Raw genomic sequence first — 24,604 nt, 5'->3', positions numbered from 1 at the left:
TAGACTGATGTCTATTTACTGTAATCTCCAAAGGGTGACTACTGTATATAGTGGAGCAATAATGTAAATATACCAGACCAATACTTAACCAGCAATTTCCTAACACAATCTGTAGCGAATTCCCACCCATATGTGTTTCCCAACTCCAGTCCTCAAGACACCCCAACAGGTGAGGTTTTCAGGATATTCTATAGTAAGAACACCTGTGGCAATATCTGAGGCGCTGACAATAATAACATCACCTGTGCAATACTGTGGAAATCCTGAAAACATGACCTGTTGGCGGTCCCTGAGGACTGGAGTTGGGGAACACTGCTCTACTCATACGTACGTTAGTGTACTATGGGCTGTAGCTGTACGTGGGACAACTGTTATCCATATGACTTACCTCTTCAGTGCTTTCACACAGGAGCAATAGTTAATGTAGGTGAAGCTGGCCAGAGATCTCTTCTGGCTTCCTGCCTCCATTCACTGTCAAAAAGTAGACCTTCAAAGATGAACAATTGCCTATCTATGGGGGCTTTACACAAGACAACTATTGGCCGAAAAATCATTAAAAATAGGGATTTTTAGCAATAGTTTTTCCATGTAAACATGAGAGCGACAGGGTACTGAGCGAGGCGCTTATGGAGTGTACGGATAGGGCTTCTTACTAATAGTTTCAACAAATGGATGATAATAAATGTAATGAATTATTTACCTTATAATGTTCAAGTGCATCCAAAGCCAATGCATGGCCCTCCGGGGAATAGATACACAGGGCGGCAATCAGTTCAAACACTTGCTTTTTCACCATCACATTGGAAGTGTCAAGAGCTGGAAACAAGATAGGACAGATTTATTAGGACAAAGTCTCAGTAAATGTATCTGTAGTGAACACCAAGTGTCAGAGTGGCCCACATGAGTAACAGAGGACCCTCCAGGCTATGACCCAAAGAACTAGCAGAAGACAACCCATTTAGAGCAATCTTTAAAGCCAATCACTTTTATTGAGGATACATTCTATGTGTACAATGATAGCAACAAAGATTACAATATAATTCAAAGTGGTCGTGCACAAGTTCTGTACACAAGAACCCCAGTCTGAGGGCTCTTTCACATGGGCACTGTGATTTTAGATCGGCCGTGTCACGGCCATAGAGCGACTGGAAAAAAAAAAAAAAAAAACATGAATGAGGGGCGGCCTGGACCAAGTCATGGCTGCATCTTCTGTTTATGCACCCGTTCAGACGGCCCGGGTCCTGCGAGTATACACCAAGCATGAGATACCAGCGGGCAGGGGAAGAGAGTTTAGCTCTGCTAAACTCCCACCCCCTTCCTGGCTGTGTGCAATGGAAGGGGGCGGGATGGAGTGGGACCTAGTGTGCTAATCTCCCACTCTGTTCCTTTGCCAAGAGCTGGAATGGGGCAGAGAGGGGGAGGGAGTTTAGCAGAGTCGCTGCTAAACTCCCTCCCATCTCCCTTCTCTGGCAGCTCTCATAGGAGTCTATGGGAGTGGTCAGGATATTCTGACGGAAAAGATAGGTCCTGAATGCGCACCGTATGTGCTATTTTTGCCGTCCGTCCGTTTTTACGCACCAGAAAAACGCCAATCTGAACTGCTGCATTGGAATCCAGTGCATCAGATGGGTCACGTATATCGGCGGACGTGAAAACGTGGCCAATATATGCTCATGTGAAATGAAGCCTGATACTATAGGCCCAGCGACTGTGAAATGCCATTAATACTATGGTTGTGGTTCTTATGTGGCCTTTAAAGGGAATCTGGCACCTCTCAACAGCACCATAAATTAAACTGGTATTCCAGGCCCAGATTAACATTTTAAAATCTAATACACATCATCACAATCCGTCATTTAGTAATAGGTTCACTGTCCCCAGTCTAGCTACTTTCTTCATTTTTTATCTATGTCATGTAACCCTCCGCCTGAAAAATATCTCCACTCCCTTTGACATCTTGTCCGTATTTTCTACTTCCTCCCCTGTCCATAGCCCCAAGATCCTGTGAGCAGTGCATGATGGGAGGACAGGAGCAGACGCACTCTGCTGTATTGCTCATGTGCAGTTCAGAGTGCTGGAAGCTCCTGTCTGTCTGCTTCTGGCTTTCTCGGTCCCTCTGAGTGGGAGAGAGGTTGGTGCTAGTAAGTTGTAGGACCTGTAAACTATGGGCGGAGCTACAGCGCTGGTCAGTAAATAAGCTCTATGCATGCTGGGAGTTGTAGGTAACAGTCCACTGCTGAGTTTACTGCAAAAGTGATACATGTAACCACAGCTACATATTGGCGGTTGCACGCCCCTGATTTGCTCGGACCAGTAAACAGTTACTCGAGAAGAGCGATGCTCGCTCGAGTAACTGCCTTAACCGAGCGTGCTCGCTCATCTCTAATCTCTATAGATATATCACAAACATCCTATCCATGTACCAAGTGAGTCAACAGTCCCAATCTGTTGCAGTGGACTTCTAGATCTGCCCTGAAGTCCACGTTTTACCATGTACAAAACCCATAGAATCTTGTTAAAGGCTAAATCCTACTTTACAACTTCAGATATACAGACTATATACTTCAAAACCAGAGGTACCCCCAAATCCTCCAGATACCACTTCTTATTCTTCAAATATATCACTGAGAATATGAATGACTTAAAATCTTGACATTCTCACCTTGAGAGAGTTTTCGGACATAACCTTCATTGTTGACAATGTACTCAATCCCCGTATGAGAATTCATTATTGTTCGGACACAATTAATGCAAGTGAGCTGGAGGAGAGCATCAGATATCCTGGATACTCCTCGGCCTGACAACCTATCCAAGGCCTCCAGTAGAAGATCCAAGCCACTGAGTTCCAAGAACTGCACCATCCAGTTGTCATCACTGCTCTCAAGTCTCTTCTTAAGGCCAGAATAGTTCACCACAGATGGGATTTGCAAGAGGCGGATGCATAGCTCAGGATCTGCATTCTCTAAGTTGGCTTCACTCTGGTCCGATTCTGGAGGTGAAAGTTTTTCCTTCAGAGAGGCCCACTTCTTGCTCAGTGACATTTTTGGCACTTTTTCCTGAAAAAAAGAGAACAAAAAAACTGTTTAAAAGTTCTGAACAAAGGATGACCGAATGACCACACCATCATGGGGCTCAGGCAATGGCATGTGCCAGTAATTGGAAATGTAGACATATTGGGAATGAAAAGTTGAGTGTAAATGTTAGCTCCTCTTTGTTTTATAGGTAATAAGGCTCCTGCACATAGAAGAGCTCTGAGTTGTAGGAACTTTACCTGAATTCATATGGAATCCAACAGAAGAAAAAAAAATTGTGGAGTATGTCACCGAATGCCTTATTACAGGGGGTATTGCTTCTAGGAGAGAATAGGTCGATGAAATGCTCAGGTGAGCAGGCTCTATTTGGAAGCACATAGAATGTCTACAGTTCCATAATATGGAGCCGTATGGACTATGGAATATGAATGATACAAATTACCTTACTTCCTGTTGCTTACATAGCACCAAGATGAGAAGGTCTCCTCAACTGGTAAAGAGCGAAGTGCTGAGCGAAGTTTGAACAGACACTGTATGTTTGGCCAGTTCACCTAATTTTGGCAAGAAGTTTGATTAGGTCCAAATTAGTTTGAATCTTTACAAACACACTACATGGCTGTGGTTCATGTAGTGTATCTAAGGGCTAACTTAACCCTTGGTATTTAGTTGGCAATAGGATTATATAACGCTTAGCATGTGCTGGGACAGGGAATATCCATAAGGTAACTGTCAGGTTACTCTAGCACAACCTACGCCATTTAACAATGAAGCTAACTGAATGCCGGAAATCACATGAAGCTTGGGGATTGATTGAATAGAAGTGAAAAGCCACATTACCAAAACTATTCAAAACTCACATGCAAAGCACATGACATAATCAAGAGTTCCTCACGTTGCTTCCCTGCGGCTCCTAAGAACCTGGCTATGGGTTCCCTGGAAGGCAGCAACAGCTGGAGGTGTCATGATAACAGCAGGGATGGGGTATTAGTGGGGTTATCCATTTGGGAGGGTTTTTTTGTGTTTTTTTTTTTAGAGAGTCAATCGTGATAAACAGGTGGCAGATCACAGGGCTAAACAATGAGACTGTGCAGAGACAGAGGTCTCTTTACTGGTGGGGGAGCCACGTATAATACACATATACAAGGCTCTCTTTACTGAAGCTCTATTTCTATATCAATTGAGCGTGAGCTCTGTGTATTAGGCCGAATGCACACGGCTGGGTCCGATTTCACATGCGGGATCCCGTAGTGGAATCCGACACGGTGCCTGGCCGGTGAGCCCTGTGCAGATGTCTGGATTTCTTCTCGTCTGTGCCGGTGCATGTGTAGTACAGATGACGCTGCGCCGTCACTAGGCGATGACACAGATTCCGCGACCCGTTCACTGTGACAGCTGCGGACAGGCCACGGATCAGACGGCTTCCCTTGACTTCAATTAAAGCTGTCCGCGTGGAATCATTGTCCCGTCACTAGCAATAAATGCTTTGTCGGCTTGACAAGTGCCCAGCAGCCTTCCCAAAGCTCCGGAGAACAGTGGCAGGGACCCCGACGGCGCCAGCTAGGTGAGTATTCCCTTTTTTTTTTTTTAAGGTAGTGTAGCTAGCGCTTGGCGTTTACTGCTGCCAAAAATGTGATACCAAGTTGTGGCACGTTTTCAAACCACTGCCCATTCAATGGGCGACGCAGGGCTGAAAACAGCAAAATGTTACCATACTACAACATTCTATACTGTGTTATTACTACGGTATATAATATCACATGTATCACTTCTCTCTGAATGTTTGGCAACATTTATGTTTTGTCCTATGCAGAACATGTTGATAAACTTTCTTTATCATTCTACTAAGGCCTCGCGCACACAGGCACGCCAGGATTTTGTGCGTGCCCACAAACATGGGCATTAAAGACTTCGCCGGTGCTTGTGACAAGCACGGAATTCACTGTTCAATTTGGCCCGTGTGCATGAGGCCTTAGAATTAAGATATACTGCTGCCAGGATGGGGAACAACAACTGCCGGACCAACCAGATGATCCAGAAGTTGTGACAGATGAAGACCAAATACAGTATATCCTTTTTATAGTCACACACACATTCATGGCACATACTCATACATGTGCACAAACACAATCACTATACTTAGCTATTCATTAAACGTCATTTAATATTCATTAAGCCTCATTAAACACCAGCAGGTTATAGGAAGTCACATGCAGTCACACACCTTCACCATGCACACATTATATAGTGTTATCCTCCCTTGGTAAGCCCAAAGGAAGGGCAGTACCGCAGCCAGATTTCCTCCACCAGCTTTGTTCCTGCCCTGCATGTTGCTGCAGCTCCTTTGTGAGTGACAAACAATATACAAAGAATACATTTCATTTCATTAGATAACTTACTATTCTTGGTCTGAGTGCCTAACTACTTTTCTGACTGTCTTAAGCACACTATGCATCGTTAGTAGAAGGTCGGCTGCACACGACCAGGTCGGATTCCGCATACGGAAGCTGACAGTCGAATACAGCCCTGTGCTCAGACAGTGTCTGCATGTACCTGGAAGGGCCACCAGTCAGACAGCTTCCATAGACTTCAATAGAAACCGTTCGTGTGGAGCCTGCACAAAAATAGAATATGATACAAAAATAGAAAATCGTAATTGATTTCCGTTTATGTGCAGAAAAAAAAAAGCGCTTTTCCATAGCATGTTCTGAACGGTATTTGCTGCAGGAACCGGAGGTGGATGCCCGCTACGGTTTCCACAATGCACATCCAGGCCGTGTGCAGCCAGCCTTCACGTAGTTATGGCTATTTGCTCCATTTAGCCCTAAAAATTAGTTTTATAAGTTTCATACATAATATGACTCATTAAGTATACAACCCGTCCCACAAAATGCACGTCTTCATACGGCTACGTCAGGAAGGCGAGCATAAAAACACCAACAAGTTGCTACCAAAACTGGCTGCAGCACAAAAGGGGCTAAGCAGCAAATACATATTCCATTGTGCTTTTAAATTGTTTTTCCCAACCAAGAGACGTCTGTGTTAGTACAGGACAAAGACATTATTTTCTGCTTACTGGAGAACGATATGTAATAATATTAAATGGATCTTCATGTGAATACAAATAATATTAAATGGATCTTCATGTGAATACAAATAAGAGTACAGAAAGAGAATGACCCCAGTTAAGGCTCATCAGTGTACATTCCTCTAGCAAAAACGAGACTGTTCAGGATTAGTCATCCATCAGATTTCACAGGGGACTGGAAATGCTTTAAAAATAAACTTGGTACAAATCCTGAGAAAGACATCCACAATATTAGACACTTAAAGGGGCACTAGACTAAAGTTAGCAACTAAGGGCCGCTTATAAAATAGGCTGATGTCTCTAGGGGATCCCAGAACTGGACATGTTAGATGAAGTAGTGATCAAGAGGACGTAGCTAAAGGCCATGGGCTCTGGTACAAAAATTCAGTTAGCCCCACTCTGTCACAATTTCACTTCAAGGCCGTGACTCCAAAAAGTATACACATCATTGTTGGCAATTCTGTAAGTCAACTATTATACTAGTATAACATGGAAGGCTAAGATACAGTGTCTCACCGCAGTCCCCCGCATAGTAATTCCCTCATTGTTCCCACCATAAAATAATGCCTTCCTCCTCACAGTAATTGTGTCCCCCTTACAGTAATAACAACCCCGTTTGTGCTCCTGAAAAAGTTAGTAGTGGTTCCTCTGTGCCTCCACAAAGTAATAGGGGTCCCTCTTTCCCCTTGCCCAGTAATATTGGTCTCTCAGTGCCTCCACAAGGTGCAGTTGTCCTTTTGTGCCACTACAGAGATCAATCTATGCCCCACCCCATGTAATAGTAGTGCTTTTGTGCCCCCCTCAAGTGATGGTGACCCTCTTTGCTTCCACGGTGGTCCTCTGTGCCCCATCAAATATTAGTGGTCCTCTGCACCCCTATAGTAGTCCTTTGTGCACCCCTTAATTAAAGGGGTTGTCCCGCGAAAGCAAGTGGGTCTATACACTTCTGTATGGCCATATTAATGCACTTTGTAATGTACATTGTGCATTAATTATGAGCCATACAGAAGTTATCAGAAGTTTTTCACTTACCTGCTCCTTTGCTAGCGTCCTCGTTTCCATGGAGCCGTCTAATTTTCAGCGTCTAATCGCCGGATTAGACGCGCTTGCGCAGTCCGGTCGTCTTCTTTTCTGAATGAGGCCGCTCGTGCCGGAGAGCGGCTCCTGGTAGTTCCGCCCCGTCACGTGCCGATTCCAGCCAATCAGGAGGCTGGAATCGGCAATGGACCGCACAGAAGCCCTGCGGTCCACCGAGGGAGAAGATCCCGGCGGCCATCTTCAACCGGTAAGTAAGAAGTCACCGGAGCGCGGGGATTCAGGTAAGCGCTGTGCGGTTTTTTTTTTTAAGTCCCTGCATCGGGTTTGTCTCGCGCCGAACGGGGGGGCTGTTGAAAAAAAAAAAAAAAAACGTTTCGGCGCGGGACAACCCCTTTAAGTGATTCTCTACATCCCCATAACAGTGGTCTATGTCACCGCCCTCTACATGTATAGTGTTCCTCTTTCCTTAATACCCAAATAATAATTGTCCCCTGTGCCCCCATAGTGGTCGTTTGTGACCATCTTCCCTAAAGGTCCCCCTGCCAGCCATAGTGGTCACCTGTGCCCCCTGCTTGACTGGTACCTTCATATGATGATGTTATTCTCTTTTACTCAGCAAGGGGTTGGCACACAGCAGTGTGTGCATCCTACATTTAATTGGTAGAGTAGACTAGGGAGGGGAGGAAGATGTAGGATGCACACACCACCATGTACCAGAGCATTGCAAGGTAAAGAGCATCATCATATGAAAGTGCCAGTCAGTGTTAGTGTGGCAAAGTGGGCCTACAGAACCCAGTCAAAACTACAACCCCTAACTACCTTATTTAAATACCTTCAAAACAGTAATATCAGAGAATGACACATTAGTCAATCTTTCCCTCCTGGCAACATAAAGTACAGCAGGCACCACCGCCAAAAGGGGAAATGATTCTTCTAGTTCACACCTAAACAGCGCCCAATCTAGGGCAAAAGGCGCCAAGTGTTTGTTTGCCCCAGGCTTCCTGTAGAACAGATGGGCAAATGCTGTAGCAACCCTGCAGAGTCTTGCTTTGGTTTTCCTCACCAACTTGAGCTGCCCCCTGCCATTTCTCATGGTCCTAACTCAAGTGCATTGGTTGCCTCTTTGCAGTCCGGACATACCATATATGTAACCGGATCAGCTGCTCAGGGGTCCAGTTGGTAAAAAAAAACTGTCCATTACCCTTTTAAAAGAAATTTCCACTGTCTATTAGGTAGCATGTGAGGGAAAAAGTGAGTGATCTTTTGGATGGGCGTCTGGCCTAGGTTTATTGAGTTTAGTTAAGAAAACACTGAAGGGCATCCTCTGATGGCATATGTCTTGGCAACCAGGTTACTGGTGGCATGTCAACACTTAGTGTCGGTGTATCATCAATGATCATCTACTGGGATTTGGGACAATAAAACTAGGGGAAAAAAGTTCTTAGAAAGGCAACCTGCTGCCCCCCCCCCACCCCACCCCAAAAAACATTGACCGAATTATACAAGTTTTTTTCCAGCTATGCAACAACCACAGAAAAGTCGTAATTTAGGAGCTGGGCTGAGGCTCCAGTCAATTCACAGCTAGTTCACATACCTTTCTTCTGTCTTAACCCCCTTCATAACCTAGACCAAGCTGTTTTTCTTAAAAAAATGAAAGCTATAATATAATTCTGCTATTCTTAGAAATGTCATGTCCAATGTATGATACTACATAGACATTCAAATATGCCATCACTGACAAAACATTTCAATTCCAATCTTGAAGTGCAAGAGGAAGAAAACTCTAGTTACCTCACAATGGGACTCTACAGAAAAGTCCTGTTTGTACAATTAATACAAGCACTGCAGGAGAACTTGTCTTGAGCAAAAGTACAGATTGGGGAAACTTCCTTTATATAACTCCAGATGGGCTTTAATGCTAAACCCTTCGCCTACCAGCAATTTTTCAGGTTTTCATTTTTCCATCCTTATGTTTCAAGAGCCAAAACGGTTTAAAATTCTTCCTTCGACATAGCCTATAAGGAGTTGTTTTTTTGGAAGACGAGTTACATTTTTAACGGTATCATTTAATGTACAAATTTGTTCCTGTGACACAGACCGGTTTCCCTCATCGATATATAATATACGGACTGATTCACATAGTGTAGTAGAGGTGCCGTTCTTGATGCGCAGCAGAGATCTGCATGGCAAAAACCACGCTGGTTTTACAGAGAATTACAGCAGGTGGCACAAGTGCAGTTTATTAAAATTGCAGACCAGACTCTACTTGAGTGCCTACAACCCAATCAGCAGCTCTGAGACAATGTCCAATTGTGTCTACTAAGAACTTTGAAGACATTGCATGTTTAATATCTATTAATTGCGCTTCCTGCCTCTATGGCACCCTAGATGGTCATCGACTCCTCCTACCCCTCATCGTGGTCCTTAACAGGTGGGTTTTATCAGACGTTTTTTTACAGACATCTTTGTCAACAGAAATATGGGCATCTTTTCAGGAGCCTATCAGCGGTAAACATTTGTCTGTTCTTTCCTCCACCTGATCAATGCCTCATGTAAAAGGGCTGGTGATCAGCCAATAAAACAAGTAAATTCTTGTTTGTCGTCTAATCACATTTTTTAATATAGCACCAAAAATAATTTGTTGTCAGCATGTAAAAAAGGATGTGCCGCTGACAACAACTGAACAGTATGTATCTAAAGAAGCACACTAACAATTGTTCGGCATACACAGTACAGCTGATGCCAGCAGTCTACCATCAGGGCGGCAGGCCTTTTTATCATTTATTTTCTTCTCTGATTTATTTTGCACTTTGAGGTAGCTTCTAAGTTAGGAATTATTAGCCTCTGCTACTATCATTTAGTGGGCTGGGGCTGGGCAATCACCGCAGTTGTCAGCTTCTTCTAGATACAACCTTCGAGACAGCTAGGGTCTATAGGGAGTTGGAAGTTAGCAGACTCATTGAGTTGCACAGCTGAGAATTGGTGCTAGTTATACTAGGGTTGAAAATTCCACCATTCCTGCAGCTTTTCAATTATTTTTTTTTTCCCAGGGGAGCTGCAGTTTCTGGTGAGACCCTAATATAGTATTGAGAATCTATCAAACTTACAAGTAATGGGAGCTGTTGCTCCTACTAAGTTTTCTTAATTTCTGTGAGAATCATTCCTTTTAGAGTGTGAGGGCGGTTTTGGCATTAAGCGTACTGACCTACCGTCCATATAAAAAAAATTTGAAGCTATTATTGAGGTTTATTGGGGTCCCTGATGATCTGTGGCCTCCAGAGAAACGTGTTGGACCAGTTGAATCGCTGCATCTGCATAAAGTAAGGGTGGAGAGCTATTCCATTATATCACTCCCTAGTGATTTATTCCACCCCAGAAATCTAGAACACTGTATAGTAAATGTACATCCAGTACCAAGAAAGTGCTTTAGTCCTAGTTTTTCTTTGTTATATCTAAAACCAATTAAATTTTGGAAACTTTAATAGATTTCCCCCCCCCCCCCCACTAATCAATTACTAGTGGTTGTCTCTTCATTATATTAGGGTATTAATTCTAGTTGGTGGTATTTATGTTTAAGTGTTCGTCTTGGTACCCTATATATGTTTTTTAGTATTCGAATAATAAAAATAAATTTTAGTTGGACTAGTCTCTGAAGGGTGTTCCATGTAAATGGAGCTTATTGAGCACCGATTGGCTTGCAAATATTTCTGCAAGTCGATCGGCGTTCGTTCCTAGCATAACATCTGTCAGTGTAAAAAGGCCTATAGTCAATACCAGTAATAAAATAATATGGCTTATTAAAAGAAAGACGCGGGAATAGAGAGTTTACAAAACCTGGTGATTGGCCTCTTTCCAGCTTAGCTACCGTTGACCAGCAATAAACTGGGCATAAAGTTTATTGCTGGTCATGGCTCAAAAGAAAAAGATTTATTTCCTTATTTGAGCTATATAAATCTAAGAGGGTTTAATAGGGCATTAAGCAAATGTTAGCACTTTACCCTTTTCATTGTGTTGCAAACTGTAATATTAGCATATCTACACCAATTATAGACTTTATGGTTAACCCTTTGCAATCCAATTTTGGATTCAGGGTTTCCTAGGGGGCTCTTTCTGTCATTATACAATGGTGCCATCTGCTGGCTAGAGCCAGTACTGCGGCGTGGGGCATGATGGAGAGGCCCCCCGACAACAGAGCGGCCAGTAATATACAGTAAGAATACCCTGCCGGACGTCTTCCAATATCGGAGTTGTACAGCCTTCAAATGAGAAAGTCTTTAGACGTCAGACAGTGGATTGGAAAGGGTTAAAAAAGAAAATATTCTGTAATCAGGTAGTCCCTAGATGATAAAGCTCTGCAGGGAAACTGATGTGGAGATGGTTAAAACTAGTTATAGCTGAATTATGTGCAGCTAGCTGGAGTTTGCAGACGTAACGCGAGTGGTTTATGCTAACTCAGGCCCAGTTACAGTGCTGGCTACTCTGCATAGAATGAAGGCCCACACAGTTGATAGATTACACAAATATGGCTAGTAACTAGAGATGAGCGAGCATACTTGCTAAGGGCAAGTGCTCGATCGAGCATTGCCCTTAGCGAGTACCTGCCCGCTTGGAAGAAAAGGGTGGGCTGCCGGCACGGGTGAGAGGTGAGTTGCGGCAGTGAGCAGGGGGTAGCGGGGGAAGGGGGGGGGAGAGAGGGATCTCCCGTCCGTTCCTCCTCGCTCTCCCCCGCCGCTCCCCGCCCGCCACCGGCAGCCGAATCTTTTCTTCCGAGCAGGCAGGTACTCGCTAAGGGCAATGCTCGATCGAGTAATTGCCCTTAGCGAGTATACTCGTTCATCTCTACTAGTAACCACAGTGGTATACGTTTTATGTGACGCCAGTTTCTCTGAGTATAATGTACTGATGAAATAAAGAGTCCAGACAGGAAGAGCTTTCGTAAAATCGGAGGCACGCGGTTTACTTGGTACTTGCAGAATTAACAAACAGTTCACACTTTGCAAATCTTTCAAGCAATTATAACTTCAGCAGTCTTTCTGGTGATAAACATAACAGGCATTGATTCAACTCGCTCTCATTTAGGAGAGAAAAAATAAATAAAAAAATAAATAAATCGCATCATCTTCTTTCCTTTAGCGATATCGCCGATTGTTTTCAATGGGGCTGGTGGCAGCAGCACCAGCCACATTGAAATCACTGGGAGAAGATTGTAAAACAGCCTGTGGGGCTGAAGGAATCCCCCATAGTGAGCAGAGAGAGGAGGGCAGAGCTACAGGGGATCTCCTAGAGATCTCCCCATATTTGGAGAGATAGGGGGCCCGGCTAGAGGGCTTCCCCGAGAGTAGCGGCGAGGCTAGAGGGGGTTCTCATAGTGATTCTTCTCCAGCCAAGAGAGGGGAGTGGGGCTAGAGGGATCCACCCTCTAGCCCCACCCCCTCTTTTGGCTAGAGAGGAATCACTATAAGAACCCCCTTTAGTCCTGCCCCCGCTCTAGACCTGCCCCTCTCACACCGCTCTTGGGAAAGCCCTGGGGGAGCCCTCTAGCCCCACCTCCCTATCTTTCCAAATATGAGGAGATCTCTAGGAGATTCCCTGTAGCTCCGCCTCACTCTCTCTCCTTCTTATGTGGGATTCCTTCAGCCCTGCAGTGATGCGAGACTGTTTCCATGTGAAAACGCCTCGCATCCAGGGGTTTTCAGAAGGATTGCGAGGGTGATATCGCCCTCACCAGCATGCAGGAGCTCTTAGGGAAGATAGGCCCGCCAGTCTAAGTTATTTGGGGGGGTGCTCCGTATGGTTATTTGTGGAGAGAAGCAGATGGCCTTTCTTTCTCTCCTAGACACGCTGCCTTCTGACCTAGCCAGGATAATATGCACTCACGATTACTAGGCCTGTCCTGTTTCATGAGTCCGTGGGGGTCTGCCCTGGCTTGTATTCTCACTAAGGCCACCCTGTCCACGGGCGTTGCAATACCCTGCAGCGGATCTACACCGCGGTAGCTGCCGCTTGGGAGCAGGAGCCAGCAGATGGATCTCCGCTGTCAGCCTATCTGACAGATAGGTTGACCGCGAAGAATCGCGGCAATTTGCAGCATGCTGCGAATTGCCAGACGCGAGCAGAGAATCGCAATGATTCCCCGCTCGTGGACGGGGGGCCGGCGCTTTCCATAGCAACGCTATGGAAAGCTTCAGATGGCGTGATTCGCCGGCGATTTACCCCTGGCGAAATCAAGCGCGTGGACAGTGGGCCTAACGCAGGGAGGAAAAAGGCTCTCCGACGGCTGTCTCCATGACATGTATTCCACCTCTTCCCCGGAGGAATCTCAACCTAGTCTTAGGCTGGTTTGACTTGCGCTTAACTCCGACAGGCAAGTGCCATGTGATGTCTTTTAAGGTCCCATTGGAATCAATGGGCAAGGTTTTCCCAAGGGAATTTCGAAAAGATAGAATATGCTGGAATTTTTTTCCTCACAGCATCACTGCAAGGGGAAGAAAAAAAAAAGAAAGTTGGTCATGTGAATAAGTCCCTTCAAAAGAATGAAGTTTATATTTGTGTGAGTTTTTTCCCCAATGGAGGGGAAAGGAATAACAGGAATTTGAAAAAGTATTTTAACCCCTTTGCGACAGCTGATAGTAAATTTATGTCGCTGCTGCCTGGGCTCTGTGCAGCAGCAACCTAAACTGAGCAAGATTTACGCATTGCAAGACGCACAAATATGGCCCCATTCTTTTGAATGGGGTCATACACATGAGCAATACTTTCCAGCATTGCACCACGGCATGAGAAAAAAAAATGTCCTATCATGGTTTTCAATTGGGCTGGCAAAGCATTGCATGGTGTGCAAGGTACACGTGAGTGCGATGTGATTCAAGGTTAACCAATTAAAACAATAGGAAACTCTTCGCGGAACATCTCACCCGTTTTCAATGGGTCCAGCAAAGAATCACACTGCATGCGATGCAATGTTTCCCATTGAAGACGGCTTGCATACGCGGGGAAAATCGCACGTTGGTGAGCACGACATTGGAACGAGTTTCACGGCCCGATATTACGGTCGCCTGTGTGTAGATAGCCTTAGTAGGTTGTAGTCTAGTGTCACAACATGAATGAAAATGCATAAAATAGTATTCTTTTTGATGTGTCATCAATTTGGAGCTGCGAAAAAAATCCAACAATGTCCGATTTTTTGGGGAAATCGAAATTCAGATGTGAACATGTTTCCCCTCCTCATCTGTTCACACTAGTAACATGCGGATAAGATAGTTGCAATCCTTAAAATCCCAGGCTGGGCTCCACAAATGCCTTGTGTGATCACTGTCCAACACAATGTCATTAGTGTGTGGATGAAGAAAACAGATGGGTCATCAGCCGTAGCCTTCTAATTACCCCACAGGTAGGAGCTGACTCAGTCTGAGCTCCGCATGTGTAACATCTACCATTAAATTAGGGTTAGCACATAGAGGACTACAAGGTGCTTATCCAGGAAGATGAGACTGTGCTAAAGCTCCCCTTGGGGAAACCGAATAGAACATGAGCTCTACAAAATACTTCCTATCCCTCAAGTACAAGTCTTGTCAGAAATAAGCATCTTGAGATGGTTTTGGTTACTGTATCCATAGCCTATAACTCACCACCGCAGATCCTGGGGTAAGGAAGAAGCCACAGCTTACAAATCCCTCACTCAGGTGTCCTGCAGCTTCACTGCCATTTAAAGAGCCCTTTATGATAAGGGAGGTGCAGCGAGTCAGTATCATTACAGCTAGTACTTTAGCATTGTCTTGAAGGGGTGGCAGTTGCATCTGGTGCCCAAAGAGGGCTCAAATGCCCCTTTGTCACGTAAGGAGACATCGGTATTATAAATCGCACACTGCAGGTTGAGACCCAGGTAATAGATTTTTGCATTGCAGCCCAGGAGCTTCAAGTTATAGCTTGAGTGAATGTCATATATGTGGGATTGATTCTTAGGCGACATGCACACAAGTGTGATTATGGACTCCGTTCTTTTGAATGAAGTCATGCACCTGAGCGGTGTTTTTCCTCTCAGCAATGCTGCAAGGTAAGAAATCGCTGCATGTCTTATTTTTTTCGCATTCCTTGGAAGACATCGCCCATTGTTTTCAACGGGATCTCATAGACATCGCTTGTAGTATAATCTGCATGCAAGTGTGATGCAATGTTTTCCATTGAAATCCATGGGAGAGAGTGGGGGCAATATGTGCAAAATTACAAGACCCATGGGGTAGTAACTCAGCTTTCCCAGGCTCCACAATAGTATATCTGGCCTGTTTTACCTTATGGTGTATTCCTAGCTCCTACATAACTATATTGAGTATCTAGACAGATTTCCTATTCAGCAATCCAGGGTACAGTCCCTCCAGGGGTTAGAATATTAGTTGTCATCCAGCTTTCCCAGAAACTGATATAACTATGTCTGAATGCAGTTTTATCAAGAAGGCCTCCTGCAGACGGCCGAGTCGGATCCCGCTGTGAGAATTCTCGCAGTGGGATGAGAGCCGTGCCCCTGCAGTAACCACCATGGCTCACCTGCTCCACCATTTCGCTCTATGTGCCAGCTGCTATGTCAGCCGTGACGTTTCTCGCACAGAAATAGGACATGTCGTGATTTGTTTACCGTGCGAGTTTTCACGGTCAAATCGCGGCTGTTTGCATTATCTAATGCAATCCTATGGCAGCAGGCACGGGTGGAAATTCTGCGGGAAATCCAGCTGCGGAATTTCCACCCGTGTGCAGGAGGCCAAAAGGTAATGAAGAAGTTTTATTTGTTCGGACTAAACTTCTAAACATGTTGTGGAAGGAATATTCTGTTAGGCTTCCTGTCCATGGGCGATATTTCACTGCGTTACCCGCAGCCATAATCCGTAAGCGGGTAACGCAATGAACACTTTCCATAGAATAACTATGCAAAGCGCAGCCTGATGTGCACGAACGGAAAATAGCTGCGATTTTCCACTCGCGGATAAAAATCGTGGCATTCCGCAATTTTCTGCAATTAACCCATCATAATGATAGGTTCATCGCGGAAAATCCCGGTGACCTAATGGTCCCCTGCGGCGGAAATCCGCAGCAGTATATCGCACCGCCGACTTTATTTGCTGTAGTTCTCCACTAGATGGCTCTCTCCTCTTTATGTAATGTATATTATGTCATGTGTAGCAGCTTCGGGGCTTGGATGCAAAAGCAACATTTACAAAAGGGTATATTCAGACACAGGCCCACAACAACAAAAAAATAAAATTGTAGTGTTTTACTGACGTGTGGAGCGTTTGTGATCAGGTATGCCTGCTCATGATAGTATATCTCACACAGGCTGTCCTGGTTTATCTTTTTTTTTAAACTTTTTTTCTTGTATTTTTATCCTAGCAACATGCATATAAAATACCGCACATATAACGTAATTGCATATGTACAGCGTTTTCATATGCAAACATAGAGAACAAAAGGGCTATATCGTGCTTAATATGTGCAGAATAGAACATGCTGTGTTCTTTTTTTTTTTTTTTTTTTTTATATATATATAAACACTTTTGATATGAAAGTGGGCATGGATCAATGAAAGTCAATGTACTTTCATTGACTCCATTCATCGTGCATTATGCGAATGTACATTGAGAGAGTAATACTCGAGAGTGAAATTTCGCTCGTGTGAGCCTGACCAGAGTTGCCATGTATTTTTTTGGGGTCTTGGCAAAGTGCCACGGTTTTGTCATGATTTCACAAAAAGCGTATCATTTTGTGCTTATCATGACAAATCAAACAAACTTGACAACCCTTTCTTTACACTGACATAGCTATAGGGGCTGCAATGACGACTGGGCCCAGAGGCCCTGCTTGCTATGCTAATATGCTTCACCACACAGATCAATGGTCATCCATGCAGTGCGGGCATTGGGAAGCTTCTCCTGCACGGTGATCGATAGCCAGAACTTCCTTCTTGGCCCCAGTAGTTGCTTACCTCTTTCTACTTCCCAATTTGTCTGCTGGCTCCGGTCACCCCGTGACGTCACTTTGCAGGCTGAGCCCGGCTACAATCAAGCTGCAGCAGCCAATGACAGCGCTCAGTGATCATGGCTCAGCGCTGTTATTGGATGCCATAGCAGGTTTACGGGACGTCACCGGTGCCTATAAGCAGACAGCGGAGAACACAGCCAGTGGGAGAGGGTGAACGGGGAAGCGAGGAGAGGTGAGTAACTGCTGGTTTGTTATTTTAATGCATGGGGGAGCTGTTGACAGGGGTTTCCCTTAAGGCCTGTTTCACACGAGCTACAAAATCGTACGACTTGGTAGCAATGCAACATCGCTACAAAACGCATGGATGTGAAGGTCATGGTTTCCAATGGGTTCTTCCAGGCTTCAAAACATCTCAAATGAAGGAACCCACTGGAAACCATGGGCTTCACATACATGCATATTGTAGTGATATCGTATCGCTACAAAATTGTACAATTTTGTAGCCCGTGTGAAACCAGCCTTATGTTTGGTGTGAAGGGGATTCTGAAGTTTGACTCAGAGCTGATCTCCGAGTCACTGAGGCAGACCGTGCCGGCCTCTTCCCGTCTGCAGCATGCAGAGAGACAAAAGGGGAGAGAGCTGTCAGTCTGCATGTCAAACGTCATGAACCTGGTGACAGAATCCCTTTAACACCTGAAAATTCTTCCATTGTACAACTTTAGTAACCTTTTACACGTGCTAAATATTTCTGGAAGACACAAAGACAATTCTGCACTAAAATCAGCATATTGGTTACGGAACGGAAATCTGCTGCGTCTTTGGGTGCTTCTTTAGGTGCATGCTACGGGAATATTCCGCATGTGTGAGAAGTTACTTAAGGGTGCTGTCACACAAGACAGAATATTCCTCAGCAGATATTTGACATAGAGACCTCTTTCGTCTTCTCTCCTCACAAGGTTTCCATCCACGTCAGTCTTTTCAACTGCACAGAAAACCCCTGTCCTCAGTTATCTATCTAGAAGACTGATTGGGATGAAAACCTTGTGAAACAGAGTACAAAGAGGTTCCAGTTTTGCGCATTAGACACACAGGGTCTCATTTATCAACCCTGTGGCCTATAACAACCAATCAGAATGCAACTTTCATTCCTTAAACTGCTCTGGTAAAATGAAAGCTGTGCTGTGATTGACTTTGTTGCCCATAACAACCAGTTTCTCCCGTTGATGTTTGATAAATAAGGCCCTATGGCTCTGTCAAGATTTCCGTCTCCTTGCCGTTCTCCGCATCAAAACTGGAAACCTGAGTCAGAACAAGCACTTGATTTAAAACCGCTATGTGAATGTAGACCAACCTACCCATACACTGTCATTAGCCAAAAGAATGTAGGCTTGGCTGATGTACGTTGGCATACATTTGTGTCAGTTCTATTGAGAAGTATAATAATAGACCGTGCTTTACAATATAACTGCATGCAAGAGAAATTGAACACCTCTCAGTATGAGGCTGTGGGCTAGAGAATTGTACAGGCTTGCTGCATCCAGCAAAAATCACAATTTAATCTCCCCTTGTGAACAGACCCAACTTTTATATTAAGGTGACCAGACGTTTCGATTTAGGTGGGACAGTCCCACTTTGGAACCCTGTGTCCTGCTGTATCCAGAGTCCCTAAGCATGGCAGCCTTTTGTTCCGCGTTCCGGGATGTCTGCTCACCATGAAAGTGATTACCAGCCGGGGTGCTGCAGCTCTCTGGCTGGTAATCACTCAGCGGTACTGCTACAGGTGCACAAGATGACGGAAGTGTGTGCACCCAGGATCCTCCTCTCCTGACCTCTCTTTCTTGTTTCCGCAGGAGGATATAAGGGAGGAGGCATTTGGGCGCACACACTTCCACCCGCAGCAGCACTGAGCAGAGAAGCAGCGGCGCTTTAAAGACAAGGAGGAGGTAAGTATATTGGTCTCAGGGGCGCTATTACTGGAGCTACTGTGGTGATCACTATTACTACTGAGGCCAATATAGGGGACACTATTACTACTGAGGCCACTGTGGGGGTTAATATTATTACTGAGGCCAGTGTTGGGGATACTAGTACTACTGGGACCGATATAGGGGACACTATTACTACTGGGGTTACTGTGGGGGCCAATATTACTACTAGGGCCAATATAGGGGACACTTATTACTGAGGCCACTATGGGGAAAATTATTACTACTGGGGCCGATATAGAGGACATTATTACTACTGAGGCCACCCTGCACGTGGCAGCGTACCTCAAGCTGACTTTTCTCCATTTTAAGGAATATGACGTGCCATTCAACCAAATTCAAAAACTCATTGAGCTTGTTTTATGCCTTCCAGGAACTTATGGCCGAGTATAATCGGCCATCAATGTTATGTATACAAGCAAGAAGACACGAATGAAAATAGAAACATTGAAAGTCATGCTTATGGTAAAATATAATTCTGCTGACAACTCCTGTGTAAGTTTTACCAAGAAGTTTGCAGCGCCCTACTCTTCTGAGAAACATCTATTCTTCAATGATGTATGAGGTCTTGGCAACAGCGGCTGAGAGTACAACTGCTACTGTGGGTCCATCATCTGCTGAAGATTAAAGCACCACATCAAAAGGAAAAACCTCCACTTTTTATGGAAGGTAGAATTGATCTTTTTAATGTTATATTTGCCATTTAAAAATCCCTCATTGTATTGTGAGACAACATACAATCACAACCTAACCAGAATGAGAGAGTAGGCCTGTACTCTGCTACAAGCCTATATCAATAGCCCATCCGGTGCTCCAGCTAGGAAAACAACATAGGACATTCCTCCCTGACTTTTTTGAAACGACCCTGTCCTTTTTATAACAGAGGTAAAATCATATGTTGTGATAAGCCCCGCCCCTGACCACACCTCTCTGTCCCTCTTTGACCCAGTTTTGGGAAAATCTGGTCACCTTATTTATGTCCCTCTTTGTGCCACTTTTCTTTTATTCCATGGTGGCCTATGACTCCCAGGGAGTTTGAGCCTAGTTACAGTGCTCCCTGTGCATCCCTGCGCCACACTACTAATGTCATATGTGACTCAGTACCGAACCATAGGACTCTACAGTACCGCATAAACTCGTCAACATAGTTTTTATGGAGTTTTTCTTTTTCTTGGAAATTATTTCCCAGCTTCCAGTACATCACACATGCTCATAAAACAAGCTGAATCTTGAAGAGTACATTAAATTATATCTTGCATCTGCTGCTCTACTTTAATTAGATTTCGTCTGTTTCTGCCAGTACAATCTCATGGAGGACTTGTCAGCAGTGTTAGACAAATGTTGGTTTAGACAGTTCTCTATATTTCCTCTGACAGAAAAAAGTGACATATCTTTTGGTTTACATTCTTTTTCCTTTCCTCTCCACTTCTAAAGAGGGGCATTAAAGGGGGTGGAGCTTATTCGAAGGGGGCGTGGTCTCACTCAGCCTGTCGGATTTACTATAATTTATACCAGAAATTGACAGAAATTTTATAGCAGAAATCTAGATTTTATATTGTGGCACATGGAAGATCCAGAGATTCACTAAATGCATTCAGAGACTTGTTCCTCTTGTCGCATTCCATTCCAGCACAGCCTTTACTTAGACCGGCAAATTAAAAGGAAAGCTAATTAAATCTCCCCCATAGTCTATAGATTTTATACTTCAATAGAACTTAAGGGCCTTTCGTATTACCTGATGATCGGGGACGAAAGTTGGCCCAAACATTATTTTGCCCTATCATCGGGCCATGTACCAATCAGTTGACGTATGCGCAAATACTTGTTCATTGGCTGATCAGCTCATTAATGCAAGTATAGGAATGCACCCTAGTCAGCTCCAGATCTCGCCATGTGAATGGGCAGATGTGCAGCAAACCAGTAATAGCAGCATGGCGATGAATGATCGTAGTAACGATCATTCATCCTCTTACTGCTGATCAGCTTGCTGTGTGTGAGCATAATGAATGAGCCCTGACCGACATGTCCATTGTAGTATAATTCTTGATACATGAGAAAAGAGCTATCAGGATGTATAGTAGTCTTTTCCAACATGTATCATCAATAGATTCTGAATTTGCTGCTGTCGTAAAGGGTTTGTACTGCTATCCTATGGATAGGGGATAATTTGCAATCTTGTTACAGCCTCTTTAAGACCATGTAAAATCAGAGCTGGCGTTCCTTTCTGTCACTATCCGGAGTTTGTAACGACTCTGAAGTCCCACTCACTTTTTCTAACGCATTCAAATTTATGGAGAAAATCTAGCACAAGGGCTTTGGCATTTGGCCCAAATGACATATTGTTCAGTGTAATCACACCAGTTTTATGATGTAATTTAATTTTATAATTAGCCTCGTTAACTACCTGGCACCTGGGATTCATGCAAGCATTTTCTTGCAGACAGGTCTAATTTACAGGGGTAGTCTAAATTATTTTTTTCTTAAAATTTGTGCTTCCCCCTGAGCAAATGTAATAAGGTGTCCTATATTCATCTTTCCCTGCTCCGTGTATGACTAGTGCCACACTTCCATGCTCCACGCTGGGTCTTTGTTGACAGCCTGCAGTCAGCCGGTTTATGGGATGTCACATGTTGCTGCAGCCAATCACGGACCTAAAACAGGCATCTCGGGAGCGGTGAGCGGTCCTCTTTAAGCATCTAATAAACCTAAACTTTTTAAAGGGTCACTCTAGATATATATTTTTTAATTTATTCATTATGTGGCTATTCGTTTTATATATACGGTAAGAGAGCTAGTGTTATCTTGGTTGGTTATTTCTTTCTGTCTGAATCTCCCAGCCTTTTTTTCCCCCTCAGATGGTCATGTGATCTTAATTCTGACCAGTTCAGATTTACTTGGGGTTATGTATTCATTTTCTAGTCAATTTCTCAGTTTGTGTGATGCTGGTACATTGATCTAAAAGGGAATACAGACACCCCTGTCACAGTTACTGATGATGATTAGAGGCCCCTGTCATGCAGTTATAATAGAGGAGATCACAGCTCCTCCTCTTGACTGTATACTTACGGTCTGCAGTTTATTTAAGTGAATATAAAGGGTAATAAGTAAATTGCTCTGTCCCCAGACAAATTGAATAGCCTTAAAGGGGTTGTCCCACGGCAGCAAGTGGGTCTAAACACTTCTGTATGGCCATAATAATGCACTTTGTAATGTACATTGTGCATTAATTATGAGCCATACAGAAGTTATAAAAAGTTTTTCACTTACCTGCTCCGCTGCTGGCGTCCTCGTCTCCATGGAGCCCGCCTAATTTTCGCCGTCTAAAATGGTCGAATGGCCAAATTAGACGCGCTTGCGCAGTCCGGGTCTTCTGCTTTCTTCAATGGGGCTCCGTGTAGCTCCGTGTAGCTCCGCCCCGTCACGTGCCGATTCCAGCCAATCAGGAGGCTGGAATCGGCAATGGACCGCGCAGAAGAGCTGCGGTCCACGGAGGAAGAGGATCCCGGCGGCCATCTTCAGCCGGTAAGTATAGAAGTCACCGGAGCGCGGGGATTAAGGTAAGCGCTGAGCGGTTTTTTTTTTAAGTCCCTGCATCGGGGTTGTCTCGCGCCGAACGGGGGGGGTTGAAAAAAAAAAATAACCCGTTTCGGCGCGGGACAACCCCTTTAACTATGATGCATCATGGGAGTGCTTTAGAAGTAACAAATCTCACCATCAAGATAGTGTCTGATAAGCATCAGGCAGGATGCTGCACTGCATGGAAGTGACTGCACTATAGAGAGGAGACCTCCAGAGTGTGACAGGCAATCAGGGGTAAGGGGGAGGCATGAAAAAAGTGTTTTCGCCAGAGTGGCCCTTTAAAGAGATTTATTAATACTATACCCAGAAAATAGTAGAAATATACAGCTGTCATTTTAAAATGCGTTTTTTCATGTATTTTCAAACCCTTGGAAAGTAGACTGTGTGTAGGAGTCCATGGCGAACCACAGGTTGAAAAACTACAATATGTCCTAAATGAGGGCCTATAGTCTGCTGGCTCACTTGCAGTGAACCTTAAGCCATGCAGGTAAGTAGAAGCATTGGAATATTCCAGTGTTATATGATTACTAGGTACTTGCACAATTTTCTTTTATTCTTTACAGCACAGTTCTTTAATAGAGATGAGCGAACGTGTTCTTAACGAACACTTACGCACCCGAACACCGGCTTTTCCGAGGACTTCCGTGTTCGCGCGTAAGTATTCGGGGGGCGCCGGGGGGCGGGGAGAGGCGCGGCGGCGCGGGCGGCAGCAGCGGGGAACAGGGGGGAGCCCTCTCTCTCTCCCTCTCCCCCCCACTCCCCGCCGCAACCCCCCGCGCTGCCACGGCGACCCCCGAACTTTTTTCGCCCGAACACGGAATTCCTCGCGAAGTTCGGTGTCCGGGCGAAAAGGGGCGGAGCCGAACACGTTCGCTCATCTCTATTCTTTAATCATTTTCTACTAGGACCTCACCAGCCGGAACATAGTGACAGAGACGTAGGCAGCACTCCAGTTCAAAAGATACTTAAATTCACCCCCTCACGTGTCTATGGTATCAAAAGAACTTTTCAACATAAGTGCTACCTACGTCTCTGTCTATATGTACTGCAAGGACTGTGGATCACGTGTGAGTAGGTGCTGAATTATATATGTCTTAACTGTGGTTGTTTGAGTGAAATGGGCTGGTAATGCACAGCGGTTATACTTTGTTATATACTGTTTGTCACTGTGATCTGGGGGGGTATCATCTCTCCTTAAGGAAAGCACCTAGAAGGTGTGTGGAGACACCTAGGAGGTGAGTGATGAGGCTTATAAGGCCATGCATGCTCCTCTGTGATCTGTAACCTCTTTTCTTTGCATGTGCTACGGCCTTTAGCAGTTTACTGCTGGCTTTGTTAATTATGTATGGTCTATGTAGGTATACATAGGCATCACCCAACCTGGAGTTGAGTCAGACCAGCATGCAAAGCTAGAGCTCTTGATCCCAAGATCCTATTGGGTGGTAACATGCTAGTCTGTTGTCTTGACTTGTGCTGGCTGTGGACTTGTTTTGGACTCAGTAGAGCAATTTACCAGAAGTGTCCCTGGAGTACTGGGGCAGCTCCAGATGACGATCTGTAGAAATAGTGTACTGTGGACTCAGAAAAAGCCCTGGGAAATGTTTCTGTTGTGACCAGAGACTGTGAAGTGCCAACTGAGAGTGTCCCACCAAGTTCAATTAAAGTGAGTTGCCCTTTCAGATGAACAGTGACTGTAACCAGTAGGCTGTGTGCCCTCAAAGAGAGACTGTAACCAGTAAGCTGTGTGCCCTTTAATAGTGACTGTTCTGTTGCTACTAGCAACCGCCATGCTCTGTGGCATAAGAAAGACTGTGATTGCCAAGCTCTGTGGAGGAAGTTATTAAGAACAATGTTTACTATGGTGGTCTTAATATGAAGCCCATTGAAGCAAGATGTGCTTAATACATTAAAGGGGTTCT

At 44.6% G+C, this 24,604-nt stretch overlaps 1 protein-coding gene across 4 annotated transcripts in view; it reads right to left on the bottom strand.

The window, feature by feature from the left end:
* The window catches only part of INF2 (inverted formin 2), a 79,051-nt gene that overhangs the window by 37,188 nt on the left and 17,259 nt on the right, over positions 1 to 24,604 (bottom strand). For all 4 annotated transcript variants that reach the window (XM_066608147.1, XM_066608145.1, XM_066608144.1 and 1 more), the window contains exons 2-3: positions 2,663 to 3,056; positions 701 to 816 (exon numbers count right to left, since the gene is read on the bottom strand). In XM_066608147.1, the coding sequence (XP_066464244.1) occupies positions 701 to 816; positions 2,663 to 3,056 (510 nt within the window). The remainder of the gene's footprint in view (positions 1 to 700; positions 817 to 2,662; positions 3,057 to 24,604) is intronic.

This window comes from Eleutherodactylus coqui, chromosome 6 (genome assembly GCF_035609145.1).
Source record: "Eleutherodactylus coqui strain aEleCoq1 chromosome 6, aEleCoq1.hap1, whole genome shotgun sequence".
In the NCBI taxonomy this organism is placed as follows: domain Eukaryota; kingdom Metazoa; phylum Chordata; class Amphibia; order Anura; family Eleutherodactylidae; genus Eleutherodactylus; species Eleutherodactylus coqui.
This window is presented reverse-complemented; position numbering and strand designations above follow the sequence as displayed.